General features: G+C 38.0%; 2 protein-coding genes across 3 annotated transcripts in view; one reads left to right on the forward strand and one right to left on the reverse strand.

The window, feature by feature from the left end:
- LOC121297723 (solute carrier family 2, facilitated glucose transporter member 10-like) overlaps positions 1-676 on the reverse strand; it is a 10125-nt gene extending 9449 nt beyond the window's left edge. The window contains exon 1 of one of the 2 annotated variants that reach the window (XM_041224173.1): positions 559-676. The gene's annotated coding sequence lies outside the window, so the exon portion shown is untranslated. The other variant, XM_041224174.1, reaches the window with a different exon arrangement.
- A 564-nt stretch (positions 677-1240) lies between these two features.
- Positions 1241-3748, forward strand: tp53rk (TP53 regulating kinase). Its single transcript, XM_041224152.1, has 2 exons — positions 1241-1574; positions 3122-3748. The coding sequence occupies exons 1-2, from the start codon at positions 1349-1351 to the stop codon at positions 3598-3600; spliced, it is 705 nt and encodes a 234-aa protein (XP_041080086.1). The 5' UTR covers positions 1241-1348; the 3' UTR covers positions 3601-3748.
- The last annotated feature ends 12017 nt before the right edge of the window (positions 3749-15765 follow it).

Consider the following 15765-nt stretch of genomic DNA (forward strand, 5'->3'; position numbering starts at 1 on the left):
GGTATACACGCGTGTAGACTCAATTTGAATAATTAATTAACGTATGTGGTTAAGAATCGAACAACTGCAATGTTACAATGAAGTGTTTTCAAATCACGTAACCACTGCCATTGTTATGTCTCCTAAATGAAAATAAACAGTGAAAACATGAGGTGAAAATGAACAGTTCATAAACCCGAACTGGTACGGTATATACATTTCCCGAACGCGGTACCGAAATAAACAAAAGTAAAAAAACAAACAAACAAACAAAAACACCATTTTTCCTATAATAAATGATACAGGCACATTAAAACAGCTCAGTTCCGTAGTGTTCTCTTCTAAATGCTATATCCTATCCACAAATCAAGAATAACAACAAGATATGTCTAGGTTTTAACAGCTACGATTGCGGGATATGCAATTGCATTTGGTAAGAATGTACCGCACCTTTTTTGTATCCCAGGACACCAGCTGTGTGTTATTTATGCACATGCGTAAAAAAATCGCTGCTAACTAGCTTACATGGTATTTTTTCATCTTGGACGTTATAAGTTTTTGTAACATAACCGAACAGACCTTAACAGACTCCACCATCAGCTTATTATTTTAAGATGCCAGGAAATTGCTCCAGCGTGGCAGTACCCCCTCCAAAACTTCTTGCTTCTCGAGTTCCAAGTTCTGTGTAATACTACATATCCACCACAAGAGGGCTGACTTAAACTCTGGGGGAGTATTAGAAGTACTGTAGAATAAACATTTAAGATTATATTTCACAAATGAATTGAAAAAAATACTGAACACTATATATTACTATTATTGAACACACACACACACACATATATATATATATATATATATATATATATATATATATATATATATATATATATATATATATATATATATTATAGAGTTTGCTAATATTTAGCACGGCCGATTTGAAATATATTTTTTGGCTGACCATGATCAGTACGTATTTCTTAAGTTTTCCTTTTTGTGCATTACACTTTAGTATATCAGATCTGTGTTTAAATTGTTTAAATTCCCTATGGTAGATTCATCAAATGTTGTACACAGTACTCTCCTCATGATATGTGTTTTTGTAGATACAGGTGCATTGTGACAGACTGTATTTAAATGGGCAATTGATTACCCTGCTGTACGGTTCAATTCTAAAGATTGTGTACTGTTCAAGACACGGGTGAAATGCAACATTTCAACGCACTGGCTGAACGCAACTACGCATGCGCTACTTTACTTCCTACGCTGGCTGCGGAAGCTCTTGTTGTTGCTGATATTTTAGAAGCCACGTTACATTTTCACGCGGGGAGAGTAAACCTGTAACGGTTCCGTTTCTGTGCAAAAGATGGATATAAAAAAAGAGAACAGCTCGATCCGGCAGTATCTCAGCGGGATGGAGTTGCTAAAACAGGGAGCCGAAGCTCGGGTTTACCGGGGGAAGTTCCTGGGGAAAGCGGCGGTCATGAAAGAAAGGTTCCCCAGACGATACAGACACCCGACCCTGGATGAAAAACTCACACACCGTAGGACGGCCCAGGAGGTCCGCTCCATACTCCGGTGCAGGAAAGCAGGTCTGGGCAGACGACTCAGTAGAGAATGCTTTGTAAAGTGGCAAGCAGACTTTGCCAACTTAAAAATTAAAGCATCAAAAACCAAATGCACTCGTATACACTCAGTTTTAGTAATTGGGCCGCGGTCTTTAAATCTCTCAGTCTCAATTTTTTTTTTTTTTAAATTTTATTTTTTTGTTTTTTTTTTTTTTTTTTTTGTATTATTTCACAGACCCAGTGCCATTTCATCATGCAGACATAAAATAAAATAACACGGCAAAATCACATTAGAAAAACAACTGAGAATGTTCTCGCAAGTGTCTTTGTTTACACTCATTTTCAGTGACTGTGCTCCTTGAAACGTGTTCTTTTTTTTCTAGTAACACTATTCTACGGAGCCCCTAAAGGGTAAAATCAGAAACCACGCGAATAGTGTGTACTTGTAAGAGATCGCGGTGGCCTGATTTGGTTTTCTATTATTTTGTAATCTCTCAGTCTTTGCAATATAGTTATTTTGGTAGATGAGATACATTCTGCGTTGCAGTTGCACCCACTTTCTAGGAGCAAAAGCAGGCTCGGGCTCGGTCATCAATGTGTATCGGTCCCAATAATAATGAGAAAATTCATGATAAATAAAGATAAGTCGCAAATCCTGAGACATGACTCAAATTACTCCTTTTGCATTTGCTTTTTCAACCGTATCCAGACAGTAAGAGAATACAATTGGATACAATAAATACTGTATTAGCATGTCTATAACCACGCCAGTTTTGCATTGTTGTTAAGCCAACAACGCTGTGTCTGGTCAGCAAGATATTAATCGTGGGTATGAGATAGTATCTGGTGAGCAGGACCTATTTTTTTTTTTATTTCAAAATTATTATTATTATTATTATTATTATTATTATTATTATTATTATTATTATTATTATTATTATTTCCACCCCATTTAAAAACAAAAGTCAATAATGTTAATAGTACAGAGTAATTTTCTTATTACCCATAATTTTTTATTGTGTGTGCAATCATTGTGAGTACTGTTCCAATAATGACTTGTAATAACTAGAGATCATTTTTCTCAATGGGTTCATCCAGTTAGAATCCAACATAGTATTTCAGGTTTCTGGCAGGAAAAATATGCTCACCAGATTACAAAAAAATACTGCATGTAGCATAAAGTCACATATGACTACTAATGGAATTGCACTTAACAAGGTTGCAAAAACCCTTTTAAAAAAAAAAATAATAATAATAAATGTTTTTCAGAAATATGAGGGTTGTTTTGTAAACGGTTTTGCTTGTCTGTTGCACAGCTACTGTGTATGTCAAGCACCTGTAGCATAGTACTCTGAAGAGCGCTTCGATTGTGATCTGAAACCTTCACTTCGAACATTCTGCCCTTGCAAGTCAAGCCTCTTGTCTAGTGGAACAGCCCGTGGAATGGAATAATTTTATTTTGTCTCCAAACTACATAAACAACCTTTGTTAACATTTATGTATAGATTTAGCTACATTTGTATTAAACATTTGTTTTTAATATTCTGTGTGTGTGCACTTTTTCATTGCAGGTATCGCTGTTCCTGTAGTTTATTTTGTTGACTATACATCACACTGCATTTTTCTTGAAGAAATTGCAGGATCCATTACAGTCCGTGACTACATCCAGTCTACATCCAAAACAGATACGGAAAAACTTCACAGCTTAGCCGAGAGGATAGGGCAGATCCTGGCAAAGATGCATGAAGAAGATGTCATCCACGGGGATCTCACAACATCCAACATGCTTTTGAGGATTGCTGTGGAGGGAGGCAGTTTGGATCTGGTGCTTATTGACTTTGGACTAAGTTACATCTCCGCTTTGCCTGAGGATAAAGGAGTGGACCTTTACGTTCTGGAAAAGGCATTCCTTAGCACCCACCCAAACACAGAATCAGTGTTTGAAACCTTACTTAAAAGCTACACAGTCTCGTCAAAGAAGTCTGCATCTGTGATTAAAAAACTGGAGGAAGTGAGACTGAGAGGAAGGAAAAGATCAATGGTGGGCTGAGGAAGATTCAAAGACTGCTGTTACTAATGGTTTGAAAAAAGTGTGACCTGATCAGAAATGGAGACAGCAGGGATGTGATTTAGGAGCACTGTTTATATTCTGAACCTTGTCTTTGACAATAAAAAATAAAATAAAAATATTATTTTTTGTGTTTTTTTGTTTCTGCTGTGTTTCATGGAATATTGAGGTTGATAACAAAGTTATTTGACACTTTGGGGGTTGGGGGCTATTTTCATGGCTTTTTACTAAATTAATTTGCATTTTAATGCAATAATTGCTTTATGCAACTTTTATAGCAGAAACAGGTGGGTGTTCTTTCACACCAAAATAAATAAGATATGTCTTTATACAGCACAGTGCATTCAGCTGTCTTTATACAACATGTGCCATTCAACTTGATCCTATATCCTGTATACCAATAATGAGATGATAAAAGTCCACGTTGTTTATATAGGAAATCTGTTTGGACCAGGATTAAAGCAGGTGGGTGTTCTTTCACACCAAAATAAATAAGATATGTCTTTATACAGCATAGTGCATTCAACTGTCTTTATACAACATGTTCCATTCAACTTGATCCTTTTTCCTGTATACCAATAATGAGATGATAAAAGTCCATGTTGTTTATACAGGAAGTCTGTTTGGACCAGGATTAAAACACTGTTTCATTTGCATGGAATGTATTGCATGAAATTGAATAAAGTAAAAGTGTACATACAAACCATGTTTTCTTTTAAAAGACTGCAGTTTGAATAATGCTCTCTTTTCAAAAATGTAAGATTCTATTTTCCACCGTCATCACAGTTAAACACTGGTAACATTTAAAATAATTTCATCCTTTCACAGAAGAATGTTTTCAGTTACAGAAAAAAAAAATGCATTTTTTTGTGAAACTTGTCTGTCAGCAAACTCGTTATGTTACAGGTAGCACTGAGGTAGGCTTAAAAGCCTTCGTTATATTTTTTTTTTTTTTTTTGGCACAATTGCACTGAACCGTTTTTTCCTTCTAATTTTATAGAGCTTAGTGGACACTAATTATTTCAGTCAGCACACACAACCCAAAATAAGCATTTTCACTGGATAAATGTTGAATTACGCAAGTTTTGTAACAATGAAATGAAGAAGAAAGAACATTCCTACTTATTATGAGTTCTGGCAAACGCAGTTAGAATGGGTCGTTGAACTAATTTTTCCAACCTATTTTTCAATGTGTTGCTGTCTAGTTTACCAATTAAACCACAATAATACAATATATTTTGTCCACCCATGTGTTTCAAATCTAGAAGAGTGTTTACTTACTGTGATTCTAAAACAGACACAGCTAGTTCAAGTGCCACGAGATGGATCACGTAATCGTGGCAACACTGTCACAAAGCATCATAACCTTGGGTTGCCATGGAGTTTTTTTTTTTAATGGTGCAGGTTTTGATGTAGCTCTAATTTTAATTCAGTTACAAATTAGCAAAACACATTTAATATAATTTCATACTGAATGAAATGTAAGAGAAATTGTGCAGATTGAATGTTTTCCCACGAATACACCCGCTACTATAGCACGTATAACACCGGCCTTCTGAATACAGGAGTAGGCGGTGCTTGTGCTGTGGTGTAATGGGTGGCGTCGCACGCGCTGATGTAAAAAGTCAGAGAAGTCTCCAGTTCGAATCTCATGATAGGAAAAAGTTTATCGAAGCAAGTTGTCCAAACATAGCAGGCTTGTTCAGTGCCTGACGTGCATTTACACGCTTGCTAGAGTAATTGTGGAGAAAGTGCCGCTCTTCAGATAATAGAGCTGCGGACCTGAACTCCAGAAACATTAAAAAAAATAAATAAATAAATAAATAAGCATAACTTTTGTTAAATGTAAAATTATCCCTTCTGGTACTGCTATTATTCTTTTAAATACAATGAAAAAATAAAAAATAAAATAACGCCGCTTTGGCGTAATTTATTATTATTATTATTATTATTATTATTATTATTATTATTAGTAGTAGTAGTAGTAGTAGTAGTATTTCTTTTTAAATAGAAAATGCCACCACTTTGAGATGCTGAGTACTGTAGTATGTTAGCACAGCAGCTCACTGCTCATCTTAAAGGGGCAATATATTATTATTATTATTATTATTATTATTATTATATTATTATTATTATTATTATTATTATGCTTTAGTTTCCTACTGATCTATAAGTACCTGGACATGTCATTTGTAACAACCTATTTCTAGTAGTAGTAGCAAGGGGGTAGCTATCTAGTTTATACTAGCTGTATAATATGCAGTCGTTGGTTAGCTGGGTGAAGGTGATTTCTCTACAGCTAATAGCTGCAAACAACCTGGACTATCAACAAGGGCCTCAGACAGGCTTGATTTAAATATGTGGTTACCAGAACAAAAGTTCCCTGAAATATTCTTAGTGTTTCATGAGTTTAAAGCTAGGGGGGGGGGGATGTAGTAAACAGAAACCAATGCATATTGCTGTGTAAAACTGAACATGGTTGTGAGACACTGCAGCTTTAAGAGTAACTTTATGGCTAAAAGTGTGACTGGTTCTGCATGGGGTGTGTCATACAGTATCTAAGCATACTGAACTCTATGAGTAAGACGTTAATACTTTCATTTTCTTCGCAACCCAAAGAACTGCAGAATGAGAAAAAAAATTCTGCACGCCAGAGGATTAGTTCACTTATTATACATAGGCCTGCAATTCATAGTCTATGGAGGTATGGGGAATTCAATTTATATTTTTGCATGGATCTCTGTTTTATATACTTTACCTTCTTGGCAAAGTCACTATGTCAATGGTGCAAAGGTCAAGCTTTACAAATGTGCTGTAGATCGTAACTGTTTCAAAATGATTTTATTTGAAAGATCTGTAGTCTTTCAATGTGCATATTGGGGTCGATTCAATTGATCTTCACAATGCAGGTCTTAGAATAACTGCTATTCAAATCAATGAAAAGAACATACTACATGGAAATAAATTGACTTGCGCAGTGAGTTGTAACGCGAGTGCTTTTGAAGCTATTTCAGGGATTGTTTAAACGGCTTTCTTTTCCAATCCTGTTTTAACATTATAGCTAACCCTAATACCTATTTTCCCCTGTGTGTCTGACCATACTTTGCAGTGTTTTGTAATCATTATATACCACTAAACTAAAGGCTGTGGATATTTTTCTAAACAATGAATGGTAGCAGCACAGGGCTGTCAAGAGCTCTAAAAAGGTTTTCCAAAAAAGAAAACCAACTATAAAAACACCAGAACATTGTCATGGTGTTTTAGAGCTAACATGGGCATATAGGACAGAATGGATTTTAAAACATGCTGTGAAAACTGCACCTTAACCCCAGCAGCTCAAGGTATTTAGTTTAAACTATAGATTAGAGCTGGCCAGCCAAATACAGGCTCATTTGAAGTATTCATATGTAAGGCTGCAAATAGTTCTGTTTGAAATGATCTAAACAGTGACGGTTATAAATCTTTCCACTCTTAAGCTCCACGGTAATCCTGCTGGTTACCCCCAGTGATAGCAAAGTGCAATGAAAAATATTCTGGAAGGAGCTGTGAAAGTGAATATCTTTTAGGATCTGCCAGTGTCTTAGATTAATACTGTAGCCCCCGCTGTATTGTTTTGCCCTGAAGGTACACTGAAGCTGACGAGCAGTTCTTTCCCAGTGTATAGCATAGCTGGCTCAGATGTTGAGTTAACCTGCACGTTCTCAAGCTCCCTGACTCCTCAGCTGAAAGACATAGCAGTGGAGTGGAAAGCAGACACTCGGGATGGGCAGAAGATGGTGTACTCCTTTGATGGGAAGAAAGAAGTACACAATCGAAACGGGTCTGAAGTAAGTCAGAGGAGACTCGTTCTGGGAGATGCATCATTACATTTAAGAAACGTGACAGTTGGCGACGAGGGACTGTATACCTGTACAGTTTTGATAACTCCAGAAATGGGGTTTGGCACGACTCAGCTGGATGTGTCAGGTAATGCTGATCAAACAGTATATAGCTGGGCTTGATATACAGGATAAGGGTTACATGAAACCTTACCTATGTAGGTACCTGAATGCTCCAACGGGTAATTGCAGCAATAGATGGTCATGAATTGCATGGCTTGGAAATAAGTATCATGCTTGGATTGCTACATCAAGTTCAGGGGTCAGACACATAATTAGAAACATTAGAAGCCATTTATTATAATACAATTAGTGCAGTAGCCCATTTTCAAGCAGAACATAGTTTATAATAACTATCTCACATTTATATTGGGATAACTGCTTTGGAGAGTTAATAGTATTTATAAGATTCTCTGTTACAGCTTTCAAGACCTCAAAAATCTTAGGTTTCAGTAAAAGAAAAGCAAGAGACTGGTGTCTGAGTTTAAATGTAGCCAGTTCAGATTTTCTGCTCTTATTAATAATTGATCTTTAGCTCTGCTGAGCTGATCTTTAGCTATATTGTTAGTTATAGTTCAGTGTAGTATATATATATATATATATATATATATATATATATATATATATATATATATATATATATATATATATATATACTGTTGGTCCATTGATTACTCTGAAAGGACGGGTGAATTTCATGGTTTACTTCAGCATCGTGTCTGACAATAATGCATGGTTTGAGAAGCATGACAGAGGCTTCTTGTGTTCACCACAATCCCTGTATTACTCCAATTGAGCATGCCTGGGATGAACTTTGAGCGAAGTTCCTAATAAAGTGACCAGGCAGTACATAAAAAGAAAAACCTTATACTTTTTTTTCTTCTTCTTCTCAACAGTCCAGCCGTCCGTAACTTTGCTGCCTGAACTTCCAACCATTACAGTCGGGGAAGAGAGGACGCTGTTGTGTGAAATAAACAGGTTTTACCCAAAGCCAATAGATGTTGTGTGGTTCATTAAGAAAGACTTCAACACAGAGCAAGAAGCTGTCTCACGAGACGTCTGTACAGGACTCCCTCTTCCAAATGGAGATCATACATTCAGTGTTCAAAGCCGTATCACACTGTGGGCTGCTGCTAAAGAAAGTCATGCTGTGTACACCTGTGAAGTAAGGCATAAGTCTTACAAAACGGCTTTAAGAACAAATACCACATTAACAGTCGTAGGTACGCCAGTTCTGTTTTACTTTTTAGAGATAACGGTCATTTATCAGTACATTCAATGATAAAATCAAAACTAGTGATAGATTTTTTTTTTAAAACTAAAAGTGTACAAAAACATTTAAATAAACAAGGGCAAATACAAAATGCATACATTTATTTTGACTCATGCATTTTTAATTGTGCACTCACTTTTGTGTAAAACTGATAAAAACTCATGTTTGTTTTTTGAATGCAAATCACAGTATATCAAAGCTGCGTCTCCCTGTTGCACGTTAGTTTCAGTCAAAACGGGTTAACTCATATGTCAATTAATTGCAAATGTGATCTGCTTATTTACCAGAACCAGAACCTGCTTACAGAAGCCCCACACTGATAGCGGGGACTGCTGCCACTAGTATCCTTGTCACTGTAGCTGTGCTGGGAGCTGTGTTTGTACATTTCAAATATCTACAGAAAGGTAAGTCGGACTATTCATTCCATTAAAATTGCTATACATTTATCTATAAGTATACCATAGGTAAATACATAAAAACAATATTATGAAATAATTTGTAACGGGTGAGTAACTTTCTAAAATGTAAGGATTTGTCAAAGATGAAGAAAGATGTTTAACGTTTGATTATGACTCATTCTGGTATTGATTGGTTATGACACATGTTATTTGTGTTATAAAAGTCTTATTCTTTTCCAAACTGAATGTCAAGGCAAAGTGAGTAATTAATGGGAATATAATATTTTCCAAAGTAGCGTAATCCTATTTTATATAAAACAATGTCTGTATATGTTTTATATATAACAAGTACATCAGTTACTACGTACATCCTGCCCACCACAGCTATACATTCGAAATAAGTGCTATCAGTGTGATAAATCATGTATAAAGTAACTTATGATATGAAATGGCAATGCAAAGTTTCCTGAATACGGATTCCCAGGATAAAGTGACATATGTATGAACGGATGTACAGTACACCTTTATATGCCCCCCAGATTGGGTTATGCCCAATTTTATGTTACATCAAGTTTCATCAAAATTAGATCAACAATTCTCAAGAAACATGTAGAGATGTTAACGTGACATGCCGACGGATGGACTGCTTATGCATTTTTATCAGTTCCTCCCAAGGTCTCTGAAATTGCAGTCCCTGAAATGATATTCAGGAATGAGACAATTACACTGATCTGCAACATCAGGGCGTTCAGACCTAAACAAGCCCAAGTGAAGTGGTTACGACTGTCCCACAACCAGTCTCTGCAAGACAAGGAACACTGCAGCAGCTCAGAACGCATTCCTTTACAAGAGGCTGGTGAAGATTTAAGTGACATGGCTGTGAATAAACCCTTCAAGCATGGGAGACTGTACAGCACTGAGTCCTGCCTCCGTATTGTCCCAACACTGGATGACGATAACAGAGAATATCAATGCAGAGTGCAGCATGGCAGGAGTAAACCAATCATTAAAAGCACAACTCTTAGGGTGAAAGGTGACATTTTTTTTTTTTTTTTTTTTTTTTTCCCCTTTGCAGATTCATTTTCTGTCGACTTTTTAAAAACAAGCTTAAAGCACCCCTGTGGCTTCAATATAGTCCTCATGTATAATCTCCAAGCACATGTGGTACACCAAAGTGTAACCATTAATTAACCTGCTCCCCTGCAACATGCTGCCCCTAGTGGATGTAAGAAGTACAGCAAATGGTATTTGTCACATCCATTTGGGTCAATTTAGGATTTGTGTAGGGTTAGATCAATGAGGATGCTGTTCTCAAATTATTATTAATTTTTCATAATCTTTCTTCTTACTCCTTAGTTCGACCAGCATTTTGCCAAATAACTAGTTTGCCTCACGTTCCTGAACCAGGAAAACAGTTTGTTTTGTGCTGCCGAACAGAGCAATTTTACCCCCGAGCTATTACTTTGAAGTGGTTCCGAGATGAACTCCTGGTGGAGCAGTTCACTCAGTTCGGTCCCTTCCAGGACAGAGGCGGACTCTACAGTGTTTGGAATCAAACAGAGCTGACCGTTTCAAAGAACGACCACAAAGTTGTCTACAGCTGTCGAGTATACCACGAAAGCTTTATTGGCTTCAAGGAACTCACCTATCGCATTAATCTGCAAGGTAAATTGAGCAAAAACAAATAGCCCAGTACCGCTTTCAAGAATTGTTCCTAACCTTTGTCAACTTCAGTGACATTTTCACTGCTTACCTTATTATTGTGGAGTTTTTTCTATTCCATAACTTTGAAAAGATGCAGAAATGGTGAGAACATGCCTAAAGCTTGTCTAATTGCTCTCCTTATGGGGGGGGGGGGGGTATAGCAAACTAATAATAGTAATATGATTTTAAACCTTGTTTCCACCACACAAGCAATCAATGCAGAGGGGAGCAACTTCTGGGTTCACTTAAGCTGGAATGACCCGCAAGAGAAATTTTCACCAAGACCGTTTCAATTGAACTTTAAACATAGTGAAAATTGCTTGAAAATGTTACTTTTGATTAAAGTTTCCTCAAGACTTGCCAGACAAAACTGATTGAAAGTTTCCTTTCTTACCCAGATGTCTGTTTGCAGATTTGCACTTGCAATTGACAGCTCAGTTTAGTTTACATATTTACGGAAGCATTTCTAACATTCAGAAGTAATTGCATTTCTAGGAAGCAAATCTGGTGAGGTTATCAATTTCGACCTTCCTTGGTGTAAAACATGATAAATTCAAAAACTCGGTGGGTGTTTTTCTCCCTGGAACATAATAATATACGATGTGCACAGATACCAGATAGGCAGCACTTATTTTTCATTGGGGTGTATATCTTATAGGCTGTGGAGTTATGAGTCACCAACTAAAAAGGGAGAGTGAAAACCAATATTAGTGGGTTATACCACGAGAATACTCCCGTAATAAATATTAATGTCAATTTCTAATACTGTAAGTTTCTTTTAATAATGAAGTGGGTTATAATAACTATTGAGCCACCAGAACTGAAAGTTTCTTTTAGAGGACATTTAGTTTCATCTACGAATTTGTGATTGAGAAAGTTTTTTAAACTTATAGCACAGGGGCAGTTTTTTTAATGATCTAAACGGTCAAAACAATCATTTTGCATCCCTTACTGTACATATTGTACCATTTTTTCCCCTTGTTTTTAGGGATGCCTCCTGAAGTATTTTGGATCACCTCCGACCCTGCACAACCAGAAGTAGGGAGAGAATGTACATTAATTTGTCACATGACTAACTTCTGCCCTGACACCATCACTGTGAAATGGTTGAAAAATAACCGGCAGGTAGATAACGGAGTTTCTAGATCCCCGTCAATTCTTGATACCAACGGACGGTATTCGCTTTACAGCTTCCTGAAACTAACACCGACATGGGAGGATCAGGGCTGTGTGATTAAGTGTATCGTTGAACACAGCGCTTTAACTAGCTGTGAAGAGAGATCATACAGGCTTCATCTTGTCAACTGAACTTGTACTGTATAAAAACACCTGCCACAGTATGTCAATCAACAGTGAGGTCATGTGAACAGCCAGAAGTTGGTGTTTGAAGTCTTTATTATTGTTCTCCAGATAAGCATGACCCATAGGGCAATCACTTTAAAGACTTCCTTGTAAAACTGTAAAACATTTGCATAACAAATGAATCAGATATATACATGCAAAAGTGTTGCTATATATGGCAGGCCTAATTCAGAACAAGCAACTGGATTGAAACTGTAAAGGAGCATTAGGAACATTTTGTTTATCTCGTTTTTAAAAAAAAAAAACATTAACTCTGGACAAAATTGCTAAGTGATTTCCTGTTCATGTTTAGCCATGCTTTTAAGATCAGTAATAAGTGCATTAGTGTGAAACAGCGGGTACTATTTATGTTAATATTAGGTTCAGATCCAAATGCAAAAAGTACTATGTATAGTATATACTATAATTATAAAACATGTATAATAGATCTATCTGACAACTAAAATTGTATATGGTTTTATATTAAATCATGCTAAAAGCCATGTCTTTTTTTGTTGTGTTTATTATGGGCAATTGAAATGTCATTTCTGAAAAAGAAATATGTCAAATTAGTTAAAAGGATGAGCACATCATTTGCTTAAAACAGCGCACACCACAGTAATTAAGATTATACATGCTGTTTTGTGTTATCGTACTTACTGAAGGTGTCGATATAAACTGTATTTAAAACTAGGCTAGATTTGAATGGTCTTCCATATACTGTACACGGAGTGGTGATTGCACTACGCTGTTCAACATGCTGTTTGCCAGAAGAGGGGGCTAGTGATACTTTTCAGAAAGAAGACATCCACTTAGTAGTAAAAATAATAGTTTATTGGTTGTGAAAGATATGCCTGATGGCCCGGCAAACAGTTATGCCCGACATGAACATTATAACCCACAGATACATAATACATTCACATTACAATGGCCCATGGCCTTATCCATTGGTGCTCAATAGCCGCCCCTATGGTGGTTGAACTGAGTTGAATGCAATACAGTGATTAAAAATGGCTCGGCCAGCGGGCAGGACAAGTGACACTTGGGGCCACCTTCCCCCAATATAAATAAGGCTACCGCCAATTGTTTGCATAGTTAACCATCACCTGTGTTTGAGGAACGTGGGTAATGTCCATTGATAATGTGTAAAATTAATTTTACGACCGATCAATAGCCCAGACTGACGAATGCAGGATAGAATGATATCTTGGAAATAGAGCATGATTATTATTTTTGGTCCTGCCTGGTTCAAAGAGCTAAAAGCTGCCCAATACTAACAGGTATGATATGTATGCGTGATGAATGTGGATGTCAGCAGCAGGACAAGTGACACTCGGGCCACCTTCCCCCCAAAAGAACGAGGCAACCTAAGCCACCCCCACCCTGCAGATCTAAACCATTCAGCACTCAGGTAAGGAAACCCCCTACTCACCAGAAATAGGGGGAAACCCTAGGGAATCCATGGCAGAGGGTTACCCTTCCTCCAGGTTCTAAAATAATGACTAATAATACAATTAGCCACATAACATTTTTTGTGCCGATAATAAGTCTGTGACATTCTTCCGAATGTAGAGTTCGTATGCTCCGGAAGTCCATCTCCCCATAGCCTTGATTAGGTGAGGAGCGATGTTCCTGGAAGCAGCAGAAGTTGGGGTGCTGATCCTGAACGAATGCCCGGAGTAGTTGTCGGGAGGAAACCCAGCGCGAAGGAGACACCAACAAAGGTGGTCACAGAAACAGATCCTGGACATGACTATCCCCGCTGGGGTGAGAAGAAACAAGGGATCCTGGTTGCTGGCCACCGGACACAGTGACAGATAGCTGGAAAGAGCAGAAACAGGACAAATAATACAATGTGTTTTGGGTAAATAAACATGCACACCTTTCTTTTCTCTGTCTGATTTTCAATGTTTTAAAAGTAAGGAGCACATGACCTGGGATTGGCGATGGAGATCTCCCATGCAGAGGTCTGAAGATGGGTCGAATGGCTCTGGTATGTGATCTCGCCACATCGTAGAAATCCGCAGAAGGCAGAAGCGGATATTGCTTCCAGGAGGGCATCTTTGTAAGGAGAAATGCAGCCTGAGCATAGAGTGTTGATTATGGACTCCAGGACTTCATTAGTGATCGGTAACTCGGAGGATGAAGGTTTGGAAGTAGTTCGTTGAATCCCATGGAGCAGCATTTGCATCCGAGGAAGATGAGATGGGGGAGGGATAGCGATTCCGAGCAGGTGAGAGTGAAACAGTAGTCCTGACAAGTATCAGCTTATGGTGGAAATTTAAAAAATATTAAGTGATGAATTCTATAATGGAAGATTCGGAAGTGAGGTATGAATGTGACATGGAGCAATATTTGGTGTAAGACTGACACCCTGTGTTATAAGCAGCTCTGGTATTTTGTGAGACTGATTGATTCATGTGATTGACTGTAGATTCAGATATCTGGATGTTGGGAGATGCTTGATTTAGTACAGTATGAGATCCTTGAACTCTGGTCATGGATGAGGTAGGGGGTCTCCTGAAAACAGAGCATGGAATTTCTTCTTGGATTTGAGTATGGAGTTTGCTGGATACCAAAGCTGGTCAGCAGGGAAGCTGGATTGTGGGAATCGGAGCTGGCTACTGCTGTTGAAAGATAAAAGAAGGGCCGAAATTGAGTGGGCTTGGACAGGGAGCCACAGCTGGAAGCGGAAATGGAGTGGCGAAGAAAGCCGATGCAGAGGGACCGAGAGGTACACAAAGGCGTTCAAGGTGGGAAAGTCAAGTCTCCAGCCCGGAGATTGAAGCTTGCATTGTTTGCAGGGCTTGAAGGATATCCACGTTAGACGGAGGTGGTATAAGTGGGGGACTTAAGGCTGATGCTGGGGGAATCGGACCCGGACTGGGCAGCTTGAATGGTGGAGGCCTCACCGAATGGAGAAGGGACCCGAGACTTGGAGGTTGATGCCTCGTATTGATTTAACAAAGAGATGAGGTCCTCGTGGGAAGCACCAACACTGTAAGAAATATTCCTGGAGTACAGAGTACTGAGAAGCCAAGGAATTTTCCATTACTGGTATTTCTTTTTTTTTAATTGAAGCAGTGCATGAAGAGGCATCCAAGATGTTCTCTTGCGGCTAGGTCAAACTGGAGTAGCTGGGCTCTCAGGAGCTGAAACACGACTACCAGATTGAGGAGTCGAATCCATAGTGCCAGGTAAGCGTACCAAAAGAAATGACGGGTTTGTGGGTAGAGAAACCTATTTAACTCGTCAAACTGGTAACGTATGAGATTAATGGGTGGAGTCTCCTTTCTTAAAGACAACAGGTTTCCAATTCTGTGACAGTACAGAGTGAGACAGATCTAATCAAAGATCTGCTGGATGTAATCCAAGCCTACAACCCTGGAGGTGCAGTGGTCCTTGTCTATGTGTGAGGAAACTGTTGTTTGAATTTATATATGGATTAGAACCGCAATCTGACGTCAAGAATACTGAAGCTGAAAGAAATCCACACTATCGGTACCCTCGGACATGTAGAATGACTGGGGGTGGGACATTTTATATTAATTTT

This window comes from Polyodon spathula, chromosome 23, assembly GCF_017654505.1.
Source record: "Polyodon spathula isolate WHYD16114869_AA chromosome 23, ASM1765450v1, whole genome shotgun sequence".
NCBI classification, from domain to species: domain Eukaryota; kingdom Metazoa; phylum Chordata; class Actinopteri; order Acipenseriformes; family Polyodontidae; genus Polyodon; species Polyodon spathula.

Excerpts from the sequence above, each read along its gene's own strand:
- tp53rk (XM_041224152.1), top strand. The coding sequence starts at position 1,349 with ATGGATATAAAAAAAGAGAACAGCTCGATCCGGCAGTATCTCAGCGGG. Across the intron at positions 1,575-3,121 it reads ACTCCGGTGCAGGAAAGCAG|GTATCGCTGTTCCTGTAGTT; the intron begins GTCTGGGCAGAC and ends TTTTCATTGCAG.